Raw genomic sequence first — 21,855 nt, 5'->3', positions numbered from 1 at the left:
ATTTATTATTATTTGTTGATTCTTAATAATGATTTGAAACGTTGAGTTACAACATAGGCAACGATACCAAATGATACGGCAACATTCAGACTTCTTTTCTTTCCTCGCATTTCAAGATCGTATATATAATCGCATTGGTCGATTACCTCTTGACTCAGACCAGCTACTTCATTGCCAAACAACAGACATATAGGAGGATATCTAGTTTGTTGTTGTTGTTGTTGTCGTTGACTATCGACAATTTCAATTTCACTTGCCAGTTTATCGATGCTCTCAAGTAATGGTTGACTGCGTGGTGTCTGCTCGATACCTATGATAACAACACCCTTTCTCTTCAACTCTTTCACACAGTGCAATGCACTCGGTGAGTAACTCCAAGGAACATCAAACTCTGCACCAAGAGCAGTCTTGGCAACCTTTAGATTGGCAGGAGTAGCAGTGATACCACATAGATACAATCTCGAGAGTCCACTTCCATCGCAAGTCCTATAGAAACTTCCAACATTCTCTGAACTCCTACAATCGTCTAACAATACACTTATTCCCCATGGAATATCTTTAAGATAATAGTTAGATTTTATTTATCAAAATAAATAATACAATCAAACAAACTTTACTTACTCTTTTCTAAATCGATTTGAAAGTTTAATTTATCATTTATCTCTTGTTCCTCTAAGTATTTATCACGTTTCTTTCTAAGCAATCTTTGATAGTTACTTGTATGCTTTTTAAATAGTTGTTTTGTAGAACATTGAGGACAATGACCTTCTTTTCCTCTTAGTTTAGCAGGTACCTTGAAATTCAATGAACACTTTATATCTATACATTGTGTTATCAAATCATTTTCACCTTCATCTTCAATTTCTACATCTTTTTCTTTTTTACTATTATTATTACTATTATTATATGATTTTAAATTTGTTTCTAATGATGGTGATGATGACAAAGAAGACCAATTTATTGTTGATAAATTATTTGGTATTGTTGTTGTTGTTGTTGTTGTTGTAGTTGTAGTTGCTGAACAAAAATTACGAGTACAATAATTTTGACATCTGATAAATATATTTTGTAATTGATTGTGGTTTTTGTTGTAACTATAATTAATCTGATGATGTTGTTGTTGATGATGTATATCTTTTAATATCGTGTGTTTAGGTAAACAGTGAGTGGTATAAGAAGTAGCATGTCGAATATGATGACCCAACATAGTTTAATTTATTGAATTTAAATAGATATATGATTTGATTTATTATATCTATATATAGACTTTACATCAATAGACGACTACTTCACACTTTGATTGATATCACAACAACAAATCAAATTGAAACAGATAATAGAAATAATATTACTAATCTAATTAATTTTATGCTACTCGTTTTTCCCAAATTAATCAGAATTTTATTTAATTTTTTTTAAAATATAAATAGATTTATTTAATTAATGTGTTTGTGTTTAATCAAACAATCAATCAATCAATCAAACAATTTGAAATATAAAAACAATGTGTGTTGTTTGTTTATTGTTAATGGAGATATTCGATTAATCAACAAGTGGGTATTATCAACACCTAAAAAGGTGTTAAGTTTTATTGTAGATCAAATCAATATCAATAATCAAAGTTTAAATGTTGAATGTCGGTATGTGTTGTTGTTGTTGTTGTTATAGTTAAATAATCAAATTATTTTGATATATCATAAAAAATATCAACAAAGCAGTAGCAGTAGTAGTCAACAAGCAGTTGTGATTTTAATGTTTATTTATTTTTTTTAATTTATTCTAACTTTTACTATTTAATCATACTCATCTCTGTCAATACAATCAATCATACCTTACCAGTCAGTATTGGTAGTAGTGTTATTACTTACCTTTCCTTATCTTACCTTTCTTTTATTATTGTATAACATATATTATCTTTTTTGAAAGTAGTAGTGGTTTTAGTTGTTTGATCGAGTGTCAGCCTGACTTGACTTGTTTGATAGATAGATAGATAGATGAGGTGACTACTACTTGTTCTACTTCTACTATATTTACTACTTATTCTTCTTTAACCTACCCACCCACATCAATCATTTTTTTAATTTTATGATATCCTCATTATCAAATTCCATATATCAGAGAAGCTGAGCGAAGCAACTCATACAATTCAATTCAATTTATTTCAAACTCCTATGACATTACTTCCTTTAACTTTATTTAATTAATCTATTATTTATTATTATTTTATTTAATTATTTAATTTTATAAAGAGTAGTCAATAAAGTGTATAAAATAGAAATTAAAATATATCTAAATGAATGAGTAATATCAACAATAGTAGATAATAATAGCTAATAATTATTGTTTATTTAATTTTATTTTATTTTTAAAAATGTAAGTTAATTTTTTTATAAATATCTTTAAAATGATAACTTTTATAGATAAAAGGTTATATGTTTGCTTTGTTTTGTTTTATTATGATCATCGACCAATAAATATGATTGCCGTGCAGACAAACACAGACCAATAGATAAATCTAATCAAATTATAGGAAGGGGGATAGACTGCTGGTCAGTGAAATGCCAGAGTTTTGATTAACTCAATTATCGGAATAACAAAAAGTGTTTGAGTTACTCATTGTTTTTCAAAACTCCTATGGTCGAGACCTCCACAAGCGACAAAAGCAACAATTCACTCAAATCAATCAAAACCCATTCTTTCACAATCAAAAGTACTCTCCCCATTTTTTACCAAATATGATATTTGCACCCTAAATTGCCATTAATATCTAAATAAAAAAAAACAATAGTAATCATTAAAAAAACCACATAAAAACCCACGCTATTTCAATGCAACTCAAAACCAGCTCAATACCTCCACTGACCACATTACAACTGACCACTTTATCAACTTTATTAAAAAAAAAGCAAAAAGCCTAAAAAAAATCAAATCGAATGCGGAGTTTGTTGTTTTTTTTTTTTTTTAAAAATGTAAATCAACTTGTGTGTGTTTTTTTTGCAAAAAAAAACAATCAAAACACTGATGGGAAGGCGAATTAATCAGAGATTAAAAAAAAAAAAAAAAAACAAACTGATATATTTACAATTCCACCCAAGTACCCTGCCCTATCACCCCGCACCTCAATTTTGCATTTAATTATTTTTTGGAATTTAAAAAGTTTTTTTTTTTTTTTTTTTGATTTCTCCTATTCCTCCGTCTTCCAAATAGTAACCTAGTTTTTACATTTGCTTCTTTTCAATTCAATTGTTGATCAATTCATAAAACTATTTATTTATATTTAACTTTATAATACTTTCACACACATCAATCACATTCATATTTATTTCAAAAGTTTGCAGAGTCTTTAGAAAAAAAACAAAAAACCAATTGGGATATCCCATCAATTTTACCAGGACACTTCAATTGTTTCATAGCTTATACACAAAAGATTAGTCATATCATTAATAACATTAAGATTACCAACCAATCAATTCAATACCATCATCATAATTACATATTTATACACATCATAAATATATATCCTGACATCTTATTAATTTGTAATTTTAAATCATAATTCATAACCACTCCAACAAAATAATAATCATTCAGTATTAATACAATCAACAGCATTCAATCAATCAATTAAAATTAACATAATATTGATAGATAATAAATTCAACCTTGAATTCCCTTTTTTTTGTAAATAATTTAAAAACCAAAAATAATATATTTTTATTATGTAAGTAAAGTTGCAATGTGATCACTAAAACCTTTAAATAGTATATCAGGATCGGTTCGTTGGAGTGTCGGCAAAAAAATAAAAAAATATAAACCCATTTTGTTGTTGTTTTTTTTTTTTAATTTTCAAGAAAATGCGTTGTTTTGCACTTCCAAATAGCCGGATGGATTCATGAATCAATATTGAGATGAGATCTCTGCAAATATTATAATAATGAAATTTACAAGATATTAATCAAGTTTTATTAAAAAAAAAAAACAAATTACAATAATTACAATAATTTAGATATTATGATATATAGATATTAGAAATGGTCAGTTTCTTTAAGAAAAGAAATCCAAATAGAAGCAGTGTTGCGTTTTCATCGTCGGGTGGCATGCCACCACCACCCTCAGCGTTGAATGGCAGTGCTGGTTCCGTTGGAAAATCAGATTCCAGCATGAACGATTATATTGTAAAGTCTACCGATGCCTATGTCGATCCATCGACCATAGCAATTTTAAAGTCATCGAGTGGCATTCCCATGTCGAGTGTTCTTCTCGCACAACTCAATGGAAGTTCCGGAAATATTGGCAATGCCAACAGTCATAGTGGCGGCACCGGTGGAAGTAGTCGCGACTCAACCGGACACAGCAATAGCAATGGGCGCAACGGTGGAAGTAGCCGTGAGTTCAACAGCAGCAAAGACGGAGCATCGTATTTGTCACGTGACCACCAAGTCAACAACAACGACTACATCAACTCGGTCAACTCGAATTCCTCACTGAGAAACTCCTCGAATTCCTCTTCGGAAGACGGCAACTCCTCCAATCAACACATTCGCAGACAATCGATACTGAAGAACAAGAAATACCGTGAGTCTGTCGCCTACACCGAGAAGGACATCTTTCCAAACGGTGTCAGACGTGAACTCAAAGGAATCATGTTGATGGGTGAGGGACATGACGATGTCATTCGTCGTGCTCGTACCTACATCAACGCCAACGGTGAACTTCACTTTACACTCGAGGATCTCGATCAATATATGTTACCAAACGACTTTGATGACCGTTATCCATCTCAACTACTCGTTCCATCGATTTACTCAATGTCACGTAGAGGATTCGAAGGAGAAGACGACGCTGAAGATCTCCAATGGGATTCCGAAGATGAATCCGCAGAGCCAAATGGTTTATCCTCATGGACACCTAAATCTCCAGAAGTTTTATCACAACAACAGCAACAACAACAACAATCAAATACTCAACAACAAAAACAACAATCAAATTCAATACAAAGAAACTCCAATATTCAACAACAAGTAGATTTATCACCAAAGAGAATACAATTATTAGAACCACAAATTGAAATGACACCAATACAACCACCTCAACAACAACAACAACAGAGAATGAGTTCAACAGAGAGTGAAGACGAAGCAGAGAATGAACAATTACAAACTAAATATATAATGGAGTTGGCAGCTGCCAATCAAGATGGTATTTCTTATCGTGATGATCTCGATACAGAAGCAATCGATTTGAAGACAGAAGATATCTCCAAGATTGACACTATCCATTTGCGTACCGAGTATAATATCGGTGGTGATGACAATAGCAGTCAGAATACCGAAGACGATTCCTTCTCTGACATTATGAACGACTATCAATTCTTTTCAAACGGTACTCAGAAGCGTAAATCCAGTTCCATTCCTACACCGGTTCGTTCACGAAGTAATAGCGCCAAGCAGATGTCTCACAAGCGAAGAAGCAGTAAAAGTATTCGACAGGAGAAACAGAAGCAGGTCCGTGACGAAGATGAAGATGACGATACCAGCTCCTATGACTCTGACACCATCTCTGAAGACGACTACAAACTGCTATCGATTCGCAATGGTTATAAAATCGATGTACAATACGAAGAGGAGGAGAATTTCGATGCCGATGTCGAAGATGGTGGTGACAATGAAGAGGTAGTACTAGTAAATACAACAAGAAAACAATCAATCATAAACTATTTCGATCAGAATACTGCTCCACCTTATATTGCCATTGAAAAAGAAAGATTAGAGAAAGAGAGGTTAGAGAAAGAAAGATTGGAAAAGGAACGTTTGGAAAAGGAAAGAGTAGAGAAGGAACGTTTGGAAAAGGAAAGATTGGAAAAGGAGCGTTTGGAGAAAGAACGTTTGTCAAAGTTGGAAAAGGAAAGATTAGAAAAGGAGCGTTTGGCAAAATTAGAGAAAGAAAGATTAGAAAAAGAGAGATTAGAGAAGGAACGTTTGGAGAAAGAAAGATTAGAAAAAGAGAGATTGGAGAAAGAACGTTTGGTTTTGGAGAAGTTAGAGAGAGAACGTTTGGAGAAAGAGAACCTGGAGAAGGAAAGATTGGAGAAAGAGCGTTTGGAGAAAGAAAGAATAGAAAAGATGATGAACGAGGCACTGGGTACACAGAAATCAAAGACCACATCATCTTCCATCGATTTGAATGATTTCGATTTGTTAGAGTCTCTCACTGCCATCATCGATTCACCACTCTCCAATCCGGTCATTGCCAATCCAATTAGTTTGAGTTCGCGTGAGATTCCACCACCATCGCAGACTACACCGATTCCACTGTATCGCAAGGAGTCCAGTGTGTCGAGCATCAACGTTGACCTGCAATCCAAGAGTTCCATCGACGATATCTTTGACAATATATTCAGTGTTGCCAAAGATCGTCGTTTTTCCGTTTCAACATCGGCGCATGACGTGCGAGCCGGTCTCGAGAATGAGAGACAGCGTTCGGCGATTGAGCGTCAGAAACAGGCAGAAGAAGAACGAAAGAAAAAGGCAATCGAAGATCAAAAGAGAAAGGAAGAGGAGAACAGAAGAAAACTCCATGAGGTTGAAATGGAGCGTCAACGTAGACAAGAAGCAATGCGTTTAAAGAAGAAGCTGGAGCAGGAAGATGAAGAACGTGAACAGAAAAAGATTGCCGAACAAAAGCTGTTGGAAGATCAAAAGAAACAGTTGGCTGAGAAACAACAATTGGAAAAAGAGCAAGCCGAGAAGGATCGTTTGGAGAAAGAAAGACTGGTTAAAGAACAGTTGGAGAAGAGCCGATTGGAACAAGAAGAGAGACTGGAAAGAGAAAGAAAGGAAGCCGATAGACGGTTGATTCTCAAGCGAGAAGCAGAGTATCGTGAGATGCAGATAGAGTTTGAAGCAGAGAGAAATAGAATGATTGAGATCGAGAAGGAGAATCAGAGAATCACTGAGGAGATGGAGCGTCAGCAACAAGCTGAGGAAGAGGCACGTCGTGAGCAAGAGAGAAAGCGACAGGCTGAAGCCGATGCCAAGGTAGCCGAGCGTCAGAAGCAAAAGAAGATCGAGAAGGAGATTGAACATCTTTCCAGTACAACCAAGAGTGTCCTCCTTGCTCAGAGTCTGATGGACAACCCCTATGGATCGATTCGACTGAAGGACGACGACGCTGCCACCCAGAGAATATTCGACAAGATGCGCGAGTTAGAAGAAGGTGGCGATGACTCTGAGAGCAACAGCGATAGCAATTCGTCGTATAGCGATGACGAAGGTATCCAAGAGTATCATAATCCAACCAAGATTGGCAGCAACGACGAGAAAAATAATCTTTCCAACTTTCTTTTCAGCAACAATAACAACAGCAATAACAACAACAACAAACAGGTGATAGAAGAATCAAATTTAAACTATGTAAGTGACGATGATGATTCATCTTCCTCCTCAGAGGAGACTGAGCTGTCACACTCCTCATACTCTTCACGCAGAGAAATGAGTAGATAAGATAGGAATTGTTTTTAATTTATGGATTAAAAAACAAACTATCATTTATTCTACAACCTATTTCTCAACACCCCCTCCTCCATTGTATATTTTATTTCCTCTTCCACTACTACCACCCCTAACCATTAACATAATAATAACAACAACAAAATGACAACTTGTAAAATTAATTTATAATCCCAAAATGCCAAGTTGTTGTTGTATTAATACAACCGTTTTATTAATACTTTTTTTTTTTTTGTTCTATTTCTAAAACAATTTGAATAGGAAGTAAGAACAACTGTAAATTAATAAAATCTTTTGTGTATCCCTATCAATAATAATTTATCAAAATCTTGTCTACTGTAGTTATTTCTGGAATTGAAACAAAAAAAAAAACAATATGAATTGTATTTAAATTTAACTAATTATTTTACTTTTATTTTATTTTATTTATATATTTATATTATTTTTACCAAAGTAATTTATCAATTTTATTGATAAAGGGTGAAAGAAATTGTAAATCCTTTTTGAAGTAATACATACTTCCAATGAAAACTAATCCAGCAACACTTGCTAGCTTGTTGAATGCCAACAATGAATTGCTATTCTGTTTGTTATTATTATTATTATTATTGTCGTTTTGTTTTTGATTGGCAACTGGAACCTCTTCATATCTTTTCATATCGACCTCCCAAATCTTTTTGAGTTCTGGATCGATTTGTTGAGCTGCCAATAAACCAGAGGTGATACCATCCTCGTGGAATCCAAATCCATAGTAAGCACCACAGTAGTAGGTACGTCTAATACCCTGAATTGAGGTGACATACTCTTGATTGCTCTCATTCTCTGCGGTGTACAATGGGTGTTCGTATTGGATAACTTTGTGTACGAGATGTTGCTGTGGTTGAACAATTGGATTCAGTGTTACATAGAGAGGTGTCTTTTCACGATCCAACCACGGTTGAATACGGTTGATCCAGTAGGTAACACACACTGCATGCTCGGAAGAAGAGCGGTCATCATAGAGGTAGTTCCAGGCAGCCCATATATTACGACGTTTCGGCATGAGAATGGGATCGGAATGCAGGTAGACGGTGTGCGGTGTATATTTAAAGACAGAGAGAACTTCGTGTTCTTTCTTGGTGAGTGAGTCTACGATGTTGAGTGTCTCTGGTGGATGACAAGCCATTACGACAGCATCGAATGATTCCGGTGTCGGTGAGTCGGCGGTGACGATCTCAACGTGGTCATCGTAACGAACCACTCTGGTGACAGCTGTGCTCATTCTGACTTCCGATCCATTGTTTTCGAGATACTCTGCTAGACGCTCCATATATTGATAGCTACCTCCTTTGACAGTCTTCCATTGTGGACGTCCAAAGATACGAAGCATATCGTGATTGGCAAAGAAACGAACGAGTGTTAGAATTGGAAAATGGTCAATGACGGCAAACGATGTCGACCAGAGAGCAGACATCACCGGAACCAAATAATAGCATTTGAACGCCTCTGAATAGTTGTTGGTTGCCATGTACTCTGCGATAGTGATGTTTTTGTATTTCTCTGGTTCCAACATGGTAAGAGGTGCTTCCTTGTGGAAACGAACCATATCTCGTAGCATACACCAGAACTTTGGTCTAAATAGATTACCGAGTTGCGCGAATACTGTAGATGCACCGTCGGATCCCCACTCCACCTCGTTTCTCACTGGAGCTTGTTGATCTGCACCGTTGTTGGCGTATGAGTTGCCACGAGCATTCAGCGAGAATGCAAAACTGACATCGGAATCGGCAGACTCTATTGCCAACTCTCTAAAGAGTCTCATCAAGTTGGGGTAGTGCTCCTCGTTGTAAACCAGAAAACCAGTGTCTGCTTTGACAGTTCCGACACCCTCGAATGTTGCATCGACAGTGTTGGTATGTCCACCCAAGTAATCGCCCTTCTCAAACACAGTCACCTGATGTCCACCCTTTGTGAGAAGGTAAGCTGATGACATTCCAGATATTCCTCCACCAACCACAGCAATCTTCATTTTCGAAATTTTTTTACTTTTTAAAATAGTGTGAGAGTAATGTTACAAATATTAAATCTTGAAAGATAGATATATAAATTTGAATCTTAAGATTTAATAGAAAATTATATATAATATAATATTTCTAAAAATAAAAATGAATTCTTTTATTTCTTGTTACAGCATACTCTGAGAGATTAAACGACCTTGAAATATTATTTTTTTTGAATCACAATTGTTTTGTCAAAATGGTATTTTAACACCTGACTGATTATATAATCACGAGCTGTTAAAAAAAACAAAAAAAAAAAGTAATTTAGTGATCAGCGGATTACGGATCTGGGGTTAGTTTTTTTAATTAAGTGATGCAATAAATATTAAAAAGGCATTTTATTGCTTTATTTTTGTTTTTTTTTTGATCAACACAATTTTTTATTGTTTTGTTGGAAAATCACAAAGTTCCTCAAAAACCATTTGATTCGACGATCTACGAGAATCCAGATTTTTATATAAAATATTAAAATAAATTTTTGTGGTTGATTGGTGGATAAATGGTGGACTTTTAACACCTTTGTAATTTTTTGTTAGATATCAAGTTCAACAACAATAACAACGTTGTTTTAGAGCATTAACAACAGCGAAATGAAAAGTGAATGTGTGTGTTTTTAAACAACTCAATTAATTCAACCAATCTCATTCTAAAATCTAGATTGAGTGAGTGTATAGAAGAAAAGAAAAAGGAGGAGACATTGTTGTCAAGACAAAGGCCTTTACCAATCAGAGCAATTATAATAACTCTTACAATAATTAATTAATCTTTTCAATCAACAAACAAACAATTTTACGTTGCAAAACAATAACAAAAGACAACATTTTAATCAATCCCTCATTACAACAAAGACAGACAGCATAGTATCCTTATACATAAATAGTTCAATCACACAGCAATCAGAGTAATAATTATAAATTCCACAATAATTAATTTCTTTAGTTGTTGCTGTTCACATTTTTTAAATCCTTTTCATTTCTATCTTTTAAGTAGAAAAAATAGGATTTACTGTATTTATAGTTCAAAAATAAAAAATATATTATATAGAATGGAGTGGATTGTACCAAAACAAATCAGAAGTTTAGCTTCCAACTCCATTGTATCTTGGGGACATTCCTTTCTCTTCGATAGTTTCTTTCCAAAACTAAAGAGAGGACAGGTCTCCATTGATATTCTCGATGTAAATTATACCTCCTACTGTACTGCCAAACCAATGGTTTTTGGTGATAAAGATTCTCTTCAAAAAGCATCAATTATCATTACCGATTTATATAATTTCACAACCAAAGGTAACTAAATCACCACAAAATATATATATAATTAGTTCATTAACTCTTTGATAAATATTCAGTTTTATTTGCTGGTGATATAGGTTTCTCAGAAGCTTATATTTTAGGTTATTTCAACGTAGATGATATGAAAAATCTTTTAGTTAGTAAGTATATTGCAAATTTAATACAATTTTGTGAACTTATTTAATAATAGCCTAACTAACTTTTGAATAATCAACAGTTTTAATTAACAATAGAAATGAAATGGATGGTCTGGATAGTAAGTGGGCATTTTTAAAACATGGAGTAGATCGTCTTTATCATATATACCATAATAACTCTGTGAGTGGAGCCAAGGAGAACATTCGTGCTCACTATGACCTCTCAAACGATATGTTCTCATTGTTCCTCGATCCAACTATGAGTTATTCAAGTGCCATTTTCGCGGGTCCAGACGAATCACTTGAAGATGCACAGATGAGAAAGATCCGTAAACTCATTGACAAAGCCAATCTCTCTTCCAACCACCATCTCCTCGAGATTGGATCGGGTTGGGGTGCTCTTGCAATGGAGGCAGTACGTCGTACCGGTTGCCGTGTCACCACCGTATCGCTCTCGATTGAGCAAGTCAATTTGGCACAGGAACGCATCAGAGAAGCTGGACTACAAGATCGTATCGATGTCCAGTTGATTGACTATCGCCATATCACAGACAAATACGATCGTATCATATCTTGTGAAATGATTGAAGCAGTCGGTCACGAACATTATCCTGAATTTTTCCAAGCAATCGAAAGGTAAGCCATGTTTTTTTTATTGATATCCATTTGAAACTAATATTTATATATCTTAATAGATTATTAAAACCAGATGGATTGTTTGTAATTCAATTTATTTCATTCAACGACCAAAGATATGATACCTATAGAAAAGGATGTGATTTCATTCAGAAATATATATTCCCAGGTGGACTATGTCCTTCGATCACCTCGATTGTCAATGCGTCAACTTCACATTCTAATCTCATGTTAGAACATCTTGAAAATTATGGTCCACACTACGCGATCACACTTAACCGCTGGAAACAAAACCTGCTAACCAACAGATCCAAAGTATTGGCACTGCCTTCATTTGACGAACAATTCATTAGAATGTTCAACTATTATTTCTGCTATTGTGAAGCCGCTTTTGAAACTAGAACCATCAATCTTTTACAGATGGTATTCTCTAGATCGTGTAATCCCAATCTTTCTGTTTTTTGTCAACCTGGTGAAGTGACCAACTCGAGACAAGAAACGGCCAAACCCGCTACCCAGTAGAACAACCAATCTACAAAAAAATACACATATATAAACTAGTATCATTACTCTATATAACATTACCATAGAAAAAATAAAATAAAAAAGTCTTAAAAATATAAATTATTTAAATTTCTACTTTTGGATTTTGAAAACTATTTAAATATAGCTAGTACTAAAAATAATAAAATAATCATTGATTACTTGATAAATAAATAAATTAATATTTTTTTATTAATGAATGAATTAATATTTTTAAGATATCCATTGACCTTTGTTGATTAAAATGATACGCGATGTGGAGTATGCCATACCAAGGAAAAAGGTGTAGCAAATCATAAAGTAAAAACCACGTGGATATTTCTCACGGTAGAGAATGTCAAGTTTGTGTACTCTGGACTCAATGTAGAAACTGACCAAGTCGGTAACCCATTCGAGACCAAACTGGATTGCCATACTTGCCAATATTCTGTCGTATTCAAAGTTGTTTGGATCGAACACCGAGTAGTATGCCAAGTAGACTGCACACGCCGTGATAATCGAGGTGTTCTCGTACATTTGCTCGTGTCTGAGGAAGTCACGGTAGATTCTGTCAAAGTTGTTTGAATGGCTCAGTTCACGGTTGAAGCAGAAACCGCAGATGGCATTCATTATTTTTTTGTCACGTGGACGCAATGTTGTACGCCAGATGAGCTCGAGTCCCGAGACAATGGCCATTGTTCCGGTCATGAATCCGAGTGACATGTTGCTGTTGAAGAAACGTCCGTAGTATGTGTTGAACCACATGAAAATAAGTACTGGGAAAACGTTGGTGCCTTTGTGAGTCGGTTGGATTCTCGAGGAGCATGCACGTGATACAAAAAGAGCGATGGCACACAGTCCTGGATGAATGAGAATACGTACGACCGACTTGTTGATGGAAGAGGTCTGGATGTAGAATGGCACCAAGAAGAAATCATATATTACAAGGGCAACCGCTGCCAAAACGAATTGGCCCATAAAGAGATGACGGAAATTCGCTGACTTTAATTTCTTTCCCATATATGTTGCACTCGACAACAAAGCAACTACGAAAAAGAAATAGGAAGGCAACAACGCTAGCTTGGCATCTAAAATTGGATTTACAACATTGTAGGTTGCCCAAGCAGATGCACCCATCGATGATACAATTCCAATTGGTAAACATATAATTGTTTGTTTAAATCCAAATGAAATTGCCAATAAAATATATGGAAACATACATAATGCAGTCTTTTAAAAATTAAGGATTTTTGTTAATAAAATTATAAATAATATGATATTAATAAACATCTATAGAACCTACATTTAATATAATACGAGAGATAGCATGTAAAATGATACCCCATTTTGGCCAAAGATGTACATTAATATCAACAAATCTACATCCAGCATAGATTTCAAACATTCCATATCCGATAGCTACTGTCGAGACCATGAGTACCAACAATGCCAATCTTCCAAAGTAATAGAATATCTCTCTAAAGAATATCTTATTACTGAAAGGTGGTGGTGGTTCTTTCTTTGCTTCGTCGACATCATCGTATTCATCCTCCTCAAATTCATCATCTTTATTTTGGTAGTCAGCACCTTGTTCTTCATCGTAAAATTCTTCCTGAGCGAAATCATCCATCTCGACTGCCATTGGATCAGTAGATTCCTCCAGTGGTCTGTGAATGATCGTCAGAATTCCATGGTCGTGTCCTGCTCCCACTGAAGCACCAAACATTGTTGGTGTATCTGGTGGAGCTGATGTATTTTCGCCAACAACAACTTCAGGAACCTCAATTGAAATTGTGTTTACTTCATTGTCGTTGGAAGTTGTAGAAGGTGTTTCGTTATTTGATACTGGATTTTGTTTTGATACATCGGTTTGATTTGGTTCTGAAATAGTGATTGGTGGTTGCTCTGAAACATTTGGAGTTGCTGTTGTTGTGGTTGTAGTTGATGTTGTGGTTGTTGGTATTGGTACATTTACTGTTGTTGATGATCTATTTTCTCTTGGCGATCTTCTTGGACTCTTTCTGCCATCTCCTCCTGTTGGAGGTACTTGTAAATTTAGAGATGGTACTTTTGGTGTTGATCCACTTGGTGCTATACTATTAGATCTTGATTTTCCACCTGGTTGTACTGGTCCATGAAAATTTGAGGATCTTCTATTTTTATTCTTATTTTTACTATTATTATTATTATTTAAAATATGTAAAGCTGCTAATTGTTGTGGATTTACTTCATTATTATTATTATTATTATTATTATTATTATTATTTTCAGTACTATTTAAATTTGGTGGAAGAGGTGGTCCTTCAAGTGTTGTCATTGAACGATTCTGTCTTGATGTAGGTGGTGATCTTGTTGGGAAATTTCCAGGTCTAGATGTTTCGGTATGTGATCTAGACCTTGGCTGTGAATGTGGCTCTGAGTCTGTAGATTCTGATGGTGCATTCTGTTCATTTTGGGAATCTGATCTGAATCTCGATGCCAAAAGATCGAGAAGTGAAAAAATAGTGGAAGACATTCTCTAAACTTTATATGTATTTATATATTTATATATGGCTATTATTACAATTTTGAATATTACAATGGTTTTATGATTATGTTACAATTAAAAAAAAAAAAGAAAAAAAGAATAGAAAGAATTTGCTACAGCTGTTGGCATGTAAAAACTTGAAGAAATGTCTTTCAAAAGAAAAAAAGTAGGTAGTAAATTATGATAACAGATAATTTCCGATTGGGTTATTTATCTACCAAGTACAATTATACACTAATGAGATATATTATATATTTATAAGGAGATTATGTGTTTGATAAAAATAACTTGGCTTGAGAATTTATCTGAGATGCTGGTGTTAGTGAGAGAGCGTGGTGGTGATTTACGAAAGTTGTGTGAATGTGGTTGGTGTGAGCAAATCTTAAAAATAAAGAAGCAATGGTTGTTTAAAGAGAGAAAAGAGAGAATTGCAGTTACTCTCTTTTACTGCTAATAAGTTATAATTATTTTCTTTTGTGAAAAAAAAAATATTATATTTGTAAACACTGTTGAAACTAAATAATAACTCATATAATCATAAGGTGTGTTTGACGATGGCATGAGTCTCAACAGTTGTTGATGATGCTGTGGAAAAAATTAGGATATCCTACAACACACCCAGCAAATTGATTTGAATTTTTAAAAATAAATATTGATCAATAGCATCAAAAAAAAAACCACACAACCTCAAAATTATTAACCACAATGATCAAATTTGCTGATTTAAAATGTTATAGTTCACACACCAAAAATCGTGCTGATTAATTATTAGTTTTTTGTTTTTTTTTGGTTTGTTTTTTTTTTTTGGGTTTTTAATTTTTTGTAAATTAATTGGAAATTGGGGCACCACCTTTGAGAAAAGATGCTTCAAATTTAAAGGGTACTTTATTTTTGACTTTTGACCACAAAAACATAAAAATCTACAAAACTTAAAAGCAACAAAACTTTCTCTGGTTTAGAAAATATCCATTAGTTTTATGAACATGAAAAAATATCAAAATTAGAATTTTGCGCATTTTTTAAACGGTTTAAAGGATCATTCAATTAATCAAAATGATCAACCCACAAAGTTTTTTTTTTTGGTTTTTTTCCTTTTGTCCATGATCCCTACGATTATCTCATTGCAATGGGCAGATGAAGTATACATTTCAACAGAGAAGTAAACCTTTTTTGACGACAAAAATATCGAATGATTGGTTCTATTCTTTAACCACAAATTCAATATCGATATTTTTATTTTTGTAACTATGATTTTAACTCATAAAAATTTTTTTTTGTTGGTTTTTTTTTTTTTTCTCATCGGTGGAATATTACTCAGATGTTAAAAATAGTAATAGAATCTTGAATTGATTTATTAACACTTTTGATGGTTTGATTGTTTATCAATGGTTTATTATTTTATTGGTTCAAATAAAACATGTTTTACTTTGGATTTAAATCATGATAAATTATATCTTGAATGTATTGCTCATTCCAATTCTATAAAGAATGGAGATCCTTTCACTGGAAGTGAATCACAAGTGATATGGATTGCGTAGGATCCAGTCTGAGGTGAATTAAAGAATATGGTGTAGGTTCCAGGTGCCTTTTGTTTGTTGTCTTTTACTATACAGTCGATTTGTTTGAAGAAGGTGGATCCATGGGTGCTTGCTCCGCTCTCCATGCTTGGCGAAGTGGCACCGTCCAAAAGCATCTTTACTTCGAATTGATCGCCACCAGAGATTCTGGGCTTATTGGCATAGTCGAATGCTGTGAGGGCGAATTGGTTGGGTGCGTTTGCCTTGAGAGGTGATTGAAGTTCGCTGACGATGCAGTTTGGACCGTATGCTTTCATGTAGGGTCTGATATTCTGCAAGAACATTGGAATACCTTCTTTGATCCACTCGCAATATGGATATTCCAGAGGATTGGGTACCAAGAGAATATCGATCGATGGATTCAGCAGACTTAGTTCACCCGGTACTTTTGTGAGGTTGTTTTGGGTGAGATTTACACGACGAAGGTTGGAGAGCCATCCAACTTGTTTGGGAATCGAGTTGAATCCACCTGCCGATAAATCCAGATTCTTCATGTTCTTCAAAGTTCCGAGGGTGATGGCGGTGAGTGCGGAAAACTCGGGAATACGATTGTGTGAAAGCGAGAGTTCGGTGAGATTGGTTAGTTTGGAGAGATCGAAATCAAACGATGTCAATGAACATCCACTGAAATCCAACATCTCCAAGTGTATCAAAGTGGTAAAGACCGGTGTTAGTGTACCGAGATTGTTGCTTCCGATTCTGAGTATACGCAGGTTGGTAAGAGTTGCAATGGGTGGTGGGAAAGAGGTAAAGTTATTCTCAGAGAGATCCAGCGTCTGAAGTGTTGGCGCCAGATGTGAGATTTCATCTGGCAAGTAGTTGAGTCTGTTTCCACTCATGTCCAAGATCTTCAGGTGACGCAGCTCCAGAATCTCTGTTGGGAAAATAGATACTTTGTTGTGTGCGTACAGCAGCTCCTGTAGAGCTGGCAGTACAAGTCCCTGAGGAAAAGTGCTGATCGAGTTGATACTGATGTTGAGATGAGTGAGTGTCTTCAAGTTGTTTGGCACCTGCGTTAAAAGGTTGTTTGAAAGATCGAGATATGTGAGATGCTCCAGGTTTGTCAAACCAGGTGCTACCTCTTTCAACTCGTTGGAATCTGCTATCAAAGATTCCAAAATGAGAAATCGCTCAATCTTTGCGTAGAACTCTGTCAAAAAGTTCTTTCCAACATTCAGCTTGGTAAGAGTCTTGCGATATTTAAGAATTCTTCTTGGTAAAACTTTTAGTTCACAGGAACTCAGATTTAGATCGCTTCCACCATCTTTCTTACAAAGATATATTCTGTCTCTTGCATGTTGTGATAAATTATTTCCCATCTTATATATTTATATCTTGTTGAAGAAAAAAGATAACTTTTAGATATACAATTACTAAATCTATTCTCTATTATAAATATATTTATGTTGAATGACAAAGTTAGCTGACTGATTAATTGAGGTTGTTGTTGTTGTTGTTTAGTGCGGTGAACTACTATGTGATGATGTTTTATTTATATATTTAGTGATTGAATTATAAAAATAAAAATAAAAAATTATCAATTGTTTGTGTGTTGTGTGTGAGTGACTGTTGGTGGTATTGTATTGTTGGTTTGGGTTTTTTTTTTTAATATAATACAAAAAACAAATTAAGTGTTGTGTTTAGTTATAAATGTGTAATGTTTAAATATCCTTTTAATTTTATATAATGAAGGAACTAAGCTAGTTTGTTTTTATTTTAATTATTTTTGATAACTTTATGATAGGTATCAATTGATCTATGAATATAAAATGGCTGTTGGGCAACAAACAATTAATTAAAGACTTGGTTTTATTTGCAATGGGGGTTAATCGAATAATAACAAATGGTTAGAAAATATTAACAAAATTATTTGAATTTTTTTTTTTTACACTTTTTTTTTTTTTTTTTTTTTTGATGAATCTGGTGCAAACAAAATAATTTTTGTTTATGATTATCTGTTTTTAATACCATGAAAGTGGTTCTCAATGATGATCAATATTTATTAACTATTGTGTGTTTCACTTGCATGTGTGTTCACACAACAAATAATAAAATAAATAATTATCTCATAAAGTAGTAGATGTTTTTTTTTTTTTCATTATTCACTGCAAGTGTAATAAATATCTATTGTCATAGCACATTATACAATGATAATCATTTACAGACAGATATTCATAATTTTACTTTTTCTTACTGAAAAATGCATATGAAATTTTAAAAATAATATTATCCATAGAGTACATCAATAATGATGATCAGTGGTACTACTTGGTTTAAGAATAATAATACAAATTAATTAAAAATATGATAATCAGAGTTAAAAATCATATGAAATATAATAATATAATCATTATAGAATCATATTTTGTTTATCTTGTTCAAACATAATAAAATATTATTTTTTAAATAAAATAAGAAAAAGTAAATAATATTATTTTTTTATTATTTTTATTTCTCGAAAATGAAAAGATTAACAATTTTCTTGTGCCTAGTTATTTTGGTAGGAGTTGTAATTTCAGAGGTAATAAAATATTTATTTTAAATATTTATTCAAAAATTAATATTTACCAAAAAAAATACAAATAAAAATAAATAATCAAAACTAAAATACAGTCCGAACAAAGAGAAAGAGTAGATGATATTTTAGAGCTATGGGATAGAGAAGCAGGTTTGGAACAATATCCAGCTTTAAAGGGATTCTTAAGACAAAGACTGGGTGCACTTTTGGATTCACAAGTAATTCCATTCACTCCAGAGAAAAGTAATTTCGATCCGCTCAATGACATTCGTGGTGGAAGAGGTAAGTTAGAAGAATTGTTTGGTGCATCACCACAAATCTATGATACCGGTTCCAATTTCGGTCGTAATGGAGGATACGTTCCTCCACAAGTCTACGATACTGCTGCCAGCTTTGGTGTACAACAAACATCACAGTATCCATCAAGCGGACGTAATGGAGGATACGTTCCACCACAAGTCTACGATACCGCCGCCAGCTTTGGTGTACAACAAACATCACAGTATCCATCAAGTGGACTTATTCCACCACAAGTCTACGATACCGCTGCTAGTTTCGGTCAAACTCCACAATCTGGTCCAAATTCAATCGGTGGTCAATCTGGATCCGGTGTTGCTTCCGGACCCTATGGATCCTACGGTCAATCCGGACAATATTACGGTGGTACCAACCCAGCCAACTATCTCGCTGGTCTTCCATTCATCCAACCATTCCAAAACACAATTGCCAACAATGGTAATGGTGGACTCCTCGGTGGTAGTTTCCTAACTGGTGCCAATGGTCGTCAATCTCTATTTAACGTTTTATCTTGGGTGTTTGGCAATGGTCCATGGGTTGGTCCACAAACTTATGGTGGAACTATCCAAGGTCCAGTCGTTTCGGCCATTCCAACCTCTGTTCCAACTGGATTCAGTTCATCCACCAATGCCGGCACCGGTATCTCATCCCAACCATACCCAATCGTACCAAGCAAAATTGAAGAAGTTTTAAGACAATTACAATTGGAACATTATCAAAGACAACAAGTACAACAACAACAACAACAACAACAATAATTAATTCATGATCAAAGTATAAACTTTTAATCAAACATCCAATAAAAAAATATATATATATATTTGTTAAATAAAAATAAATTATAAAATGTATATTTCATAACACAACACACTAATCTATTCTTTTCTTTTTAATTTGATATAATAATTTATTGGTTTAGATTTAGGCAGAGTAAGTTCTAACCTTTAAGCTGGCATTGCAACCATCCTTTGGGAAAATAGTTGGACCGAAAATGATTTCATCTCCACCTTGAGTTGGGTTGAGCTCCCAATCGTAGTTCATGGCCAATTGGGTTAGGAAAATTTCGATTTGGTTTTTGGCGAGCTCACGACCAATGCAATAGTGTGGACCGGCACCGAATACAAGGTAGTTCTTTGCACAGGTAATTTCTTCCTTACGCTCAGAATTGAAACGTTCTGGGTCAAAAGTATGGGCATCCTTGAAACCACCTTCGGCGAAATGAGCAGACCAGATAGATGGCAAAATCATTGTTCCCTTTGGTACGACGACATTGTCACCGATGACGATATCCTCGACGTTCTCGTGTGGAACCATGACGGCGGGTGGACGGAAACGAAGGATTTCATTGACGACTTGACGAGTGTACATAGCTTGACGCATTGTCTCCAAATCGAGCTTGTCATTCGATGGACGCAAACGGAATTGCTCTTCACGGACTTTGGCGAGGACGTCTTTGTGTTCACCGAGCAAACGGACAACCCAAACCAATGAAGATGTCATGGCATCTTGTGAGGCAAACATGAAGGAGAGGAGGGTAAAGATAATGGTTTCGTCAGAGAGTTCATCACGTTCGGATTCGTCGCAACCCAAATAGTATTCGACCCACAAGTCAATGAGGGATTCTGGCTTCTCACCGGATTCCATACGAGTACGGCTGTTCTTGATGACATCGGTGAAGATTTCAACGAGACGCTCACGTGCGTTGATAGCCTTACGGAGGGTAGTACCCGGGAGATCGATTGGGAAGCAAAGGAAACCGTCGTTCATGACAAAGAAATTACGGGCAATCTCTTCACGAACGGCCAATGGTGTCTTTTGACCGACAAAGACACCGGTTGAGATGGCCATGTTCAAATCACGACACTTCTCACGAGCGTTGATATTTCCACCTTCCTTCATCCAGGCGGTGATGTGCTCTTGAATGATGGTCTCTTGAATTGGGAGGTATGAGCTGAGGGCACGGATTGTGAACAATGGGAGCAATTGCTTACGGAGTTGTTGATGAGCGGTACCTTCGATGAATGGGATGGCCTTTTCAGTAAGAATCTTTTTGGCACCCAAAGAAAGATAGAGCTTAGCATTCTTCTCTTTGAAAACTTGACGAGTGGTCTCTGCATCAGTGACAAACAATACAAATTTGTTCATAATGGAAGTCCAGGAGATTGGTCCATACTTTTCTTGGTTCTCATAGAATGAGAATGGTGTCAAGATCAATTGGAACAACATACCAAAGAATGGTGGTACGAATGATGGACCTGGGAGATTTCCCTTCTTTCTTAGGAGGGTATATTGTTGTTGGAGGGCAATCGATGCGAGAACAATAACAATTCCAACCAATACTTGACGGACTGTGAATTTAGATGCTAAAACAATAACAATAAGTAAATATTAAGATTTGATAATAAAGATAGAGGAAATAAAAAAACTTACCAATCAATTGAACATTTCTTTGGATTTTACACAAGGTGGTTTTGCAACCACTGGTGTTGGTGGATGTTGATGATACCTTGACATCAGCTTCAACTCCAACGAGGCAAATAGCGGCAATGGTGAGCGAGGCCAAAAGGAAAATAGTGATATATTTGCTATTCATTTTTTAAATTGTTCGTTTTTTTTTTTTTTTTTAATAAATAATTTGGTTATCGTACTCTCTCTTGAAAAGTAAATGAATAACCTATAATATTTAATAAATTAATAACAAAGTTATTAAAAAAAAAAAAAAAAAAGTTAATACTATAATACCAAATCAATTAAAGTTTTTAACTAATAAAAAAATGATTAAAAACAATAAGGCGCTCGTTT

General features: G+C 34.6%; 8 protein-coding genes across 8 annotated transcripts; 3 read left to right on the top strand and 5 right to left on the bottom strand.

The window, feature by feature from the left end:
* Window positions 1-8: 8 nt before the first annotated feature.
* On the bottom strand, window positions 9-3,528 carry PPL_07601 (uncharacterized protein; the record flags this gene model as incomplete). Its single annotated transcript, XM_020578436.1, has 6 exons — window positions 9-556; window positions 622-1,052; window positions 1,884-2,024; window positions 2,731-2,767; window positions 2,854-2,889; window positions 3,504-3,528. The coding sequence occupies 6 exons, from the start codon at window positions 3,526-3,528 to the stop codon at window positions 9-11; spliced, it is 1,218 nt and encodes a 405-aa protein (XP_020431671.1).
* A 503-nt stretch (window positions 3,529-4,031) lies between these two features.
* PPL_07600 (uncharacterized protein) lies at window positions 4,032-7,502 on the top strand (the record flags this gene model as incomplete). The annotated part of the gene is made up of 3 exons (XM_020578435.1): window positions 4,032-5,394; window positions 5,441-5,472; window positions 5,505-7,502. 3 exons carry the CDS (start codon window positions 4,032-4,034, stop codon window positions 7,500-7,502), a joined length of 3,393 nt encoding a protein of 1,130 aa, XP_020431670.1.
* Window positions 7,503-7,751: 249 nt separating this feature from the next.
* Window positions 7,752-9,516, bottom strand: PPL_07599 (NAD(P)/FAD-dependent oxidoreductase; the record flags this gene model as incomplete). The annotated part of the gene is made up of 2 exons (XM_020578434.1): window positions 7,752-7,782; window positions 7,958-9,516. The coding sequence occupies 2 exons, from the start codon at window positions 9,514-9,516 to the stop codon at window positions 7,752-7,754; spliced, it is 1,590 nt and encodes a 529-aa protein (XP_020431669.1).
* A 1,076-nt stretch (window positions 9,517-10,592) lies between these two features.
* On the top strand, window positions 10,593-12,202 carry PPL_07598 (cyclopropane fatty acid synthase; the record flags this gene model as incomplete). Its single annotated transcript, XM_020578433.1, has 5 exons — window positions 10,593-10,833; window positions 10,896-10,983; window positions 11,073-11,612; window positions 11,672-12,051; window positions 12,174-12,202. The coding sequence occupies 5 exons, from the start codon at window positions 10,593-10,595 to the stop codon at window positions 12,200-12,202; spliced, it is 1,278 nt and encodes a 425-aa protein (XP_020431668.1).
* A 166-nt stretch (window positions 12,203-12,368) lies between these two features.
* PPL_07597 (uncharacterized protein) lies at window positions 12,369-14,649 on the bottom strand (the record flags this gene model as incomplete). The annotated part of the gene is made up of 2 exons (XM_020578432.1): window positions 12,369-13,364; window positions 13,438-14,649. 2 exons carry the CDS (start codon window positions 14,647-14,649, stop codon window positions 12,369-12,371), a joined length of 2,208 nt encoding a protein of 735 aa, XP_020431667.1.
* Window positions 14,650-14,927: 278 nt separating this feature from the next.
* PPL_07596 (filamin/ABP280 repeat-containing protein) lies at window positions 14,928-16,732 on the bottom strand (the record flags this gene model as incomplete). Its single annotated transcript, XM_020578431.1, has 3 exons — window positions 14,928-15,042; window positions 16,088-16,140; window positions 16,268-16,732. The coding sequence occupies 3 exons, from the start codon at window positions 16,730-16,732 to the stop codon at window positions 14,928-14,930; spliced, it is 633 nt and encodes a 210-aa protein (XP_020431666.1).
* Window positions 16,733-18,207: 1,475 nt separating this feature from the next.
* Window positions 18,208-19,811, top strand: PPL_07595 (uncharacterized protein; the record flags this gene model as incomplete). Its single annotated transcript, XM_020578430.1, has 2 exons — window positions 18,208-18,249; window positions 18,852-19,811. 2 exons carry the CDS (start codon window positions 18,208-18,210, stop codon window positions 19,809-19,811), a joined length of 1,002 nt encoding a protein of 333 aa, XP_020431665.1.
* Window positions 19,812-19,974: 163 nt separating this feature from the next.
* On the bottom strand, window positions 19,975-21,646 carry CYP524A1 (cytochrome P450; the record flags this gene model as incomplete). Its single annotated transcript, XM_020578429.1, has 2 exons — window positions 19,975-21,416; window positions 21,484-21,646. 2 exons carry the CDS (start codon window positions 21,644-21,646, stop codon window positions 19,975-19,977), a joined length of 1,605 nt encoding a protein of 534 aa, XP_020431664.1.
* Between the last annotated feature and the right edge of the window lie 209 nt (window positions 21,647-21,855).

Source organism: Heterostelium album, assembly GCF_000004825.1.
Source record: "Heterostelium album PN500 unplaced genomic scaffold PPL_contig17, whole genome shotgun sequence".
Lineage (NCBI taxonomy): Eukaryota > Evosea > Eumycetozoa > Acytosteliales > Acytosteliaceae > Heterostelium > Heterostelium album.
Note: the sequence above shows the minus strand (reverse complement) of the source record. Positions and strands in the feature narration are given on the sequence as shown.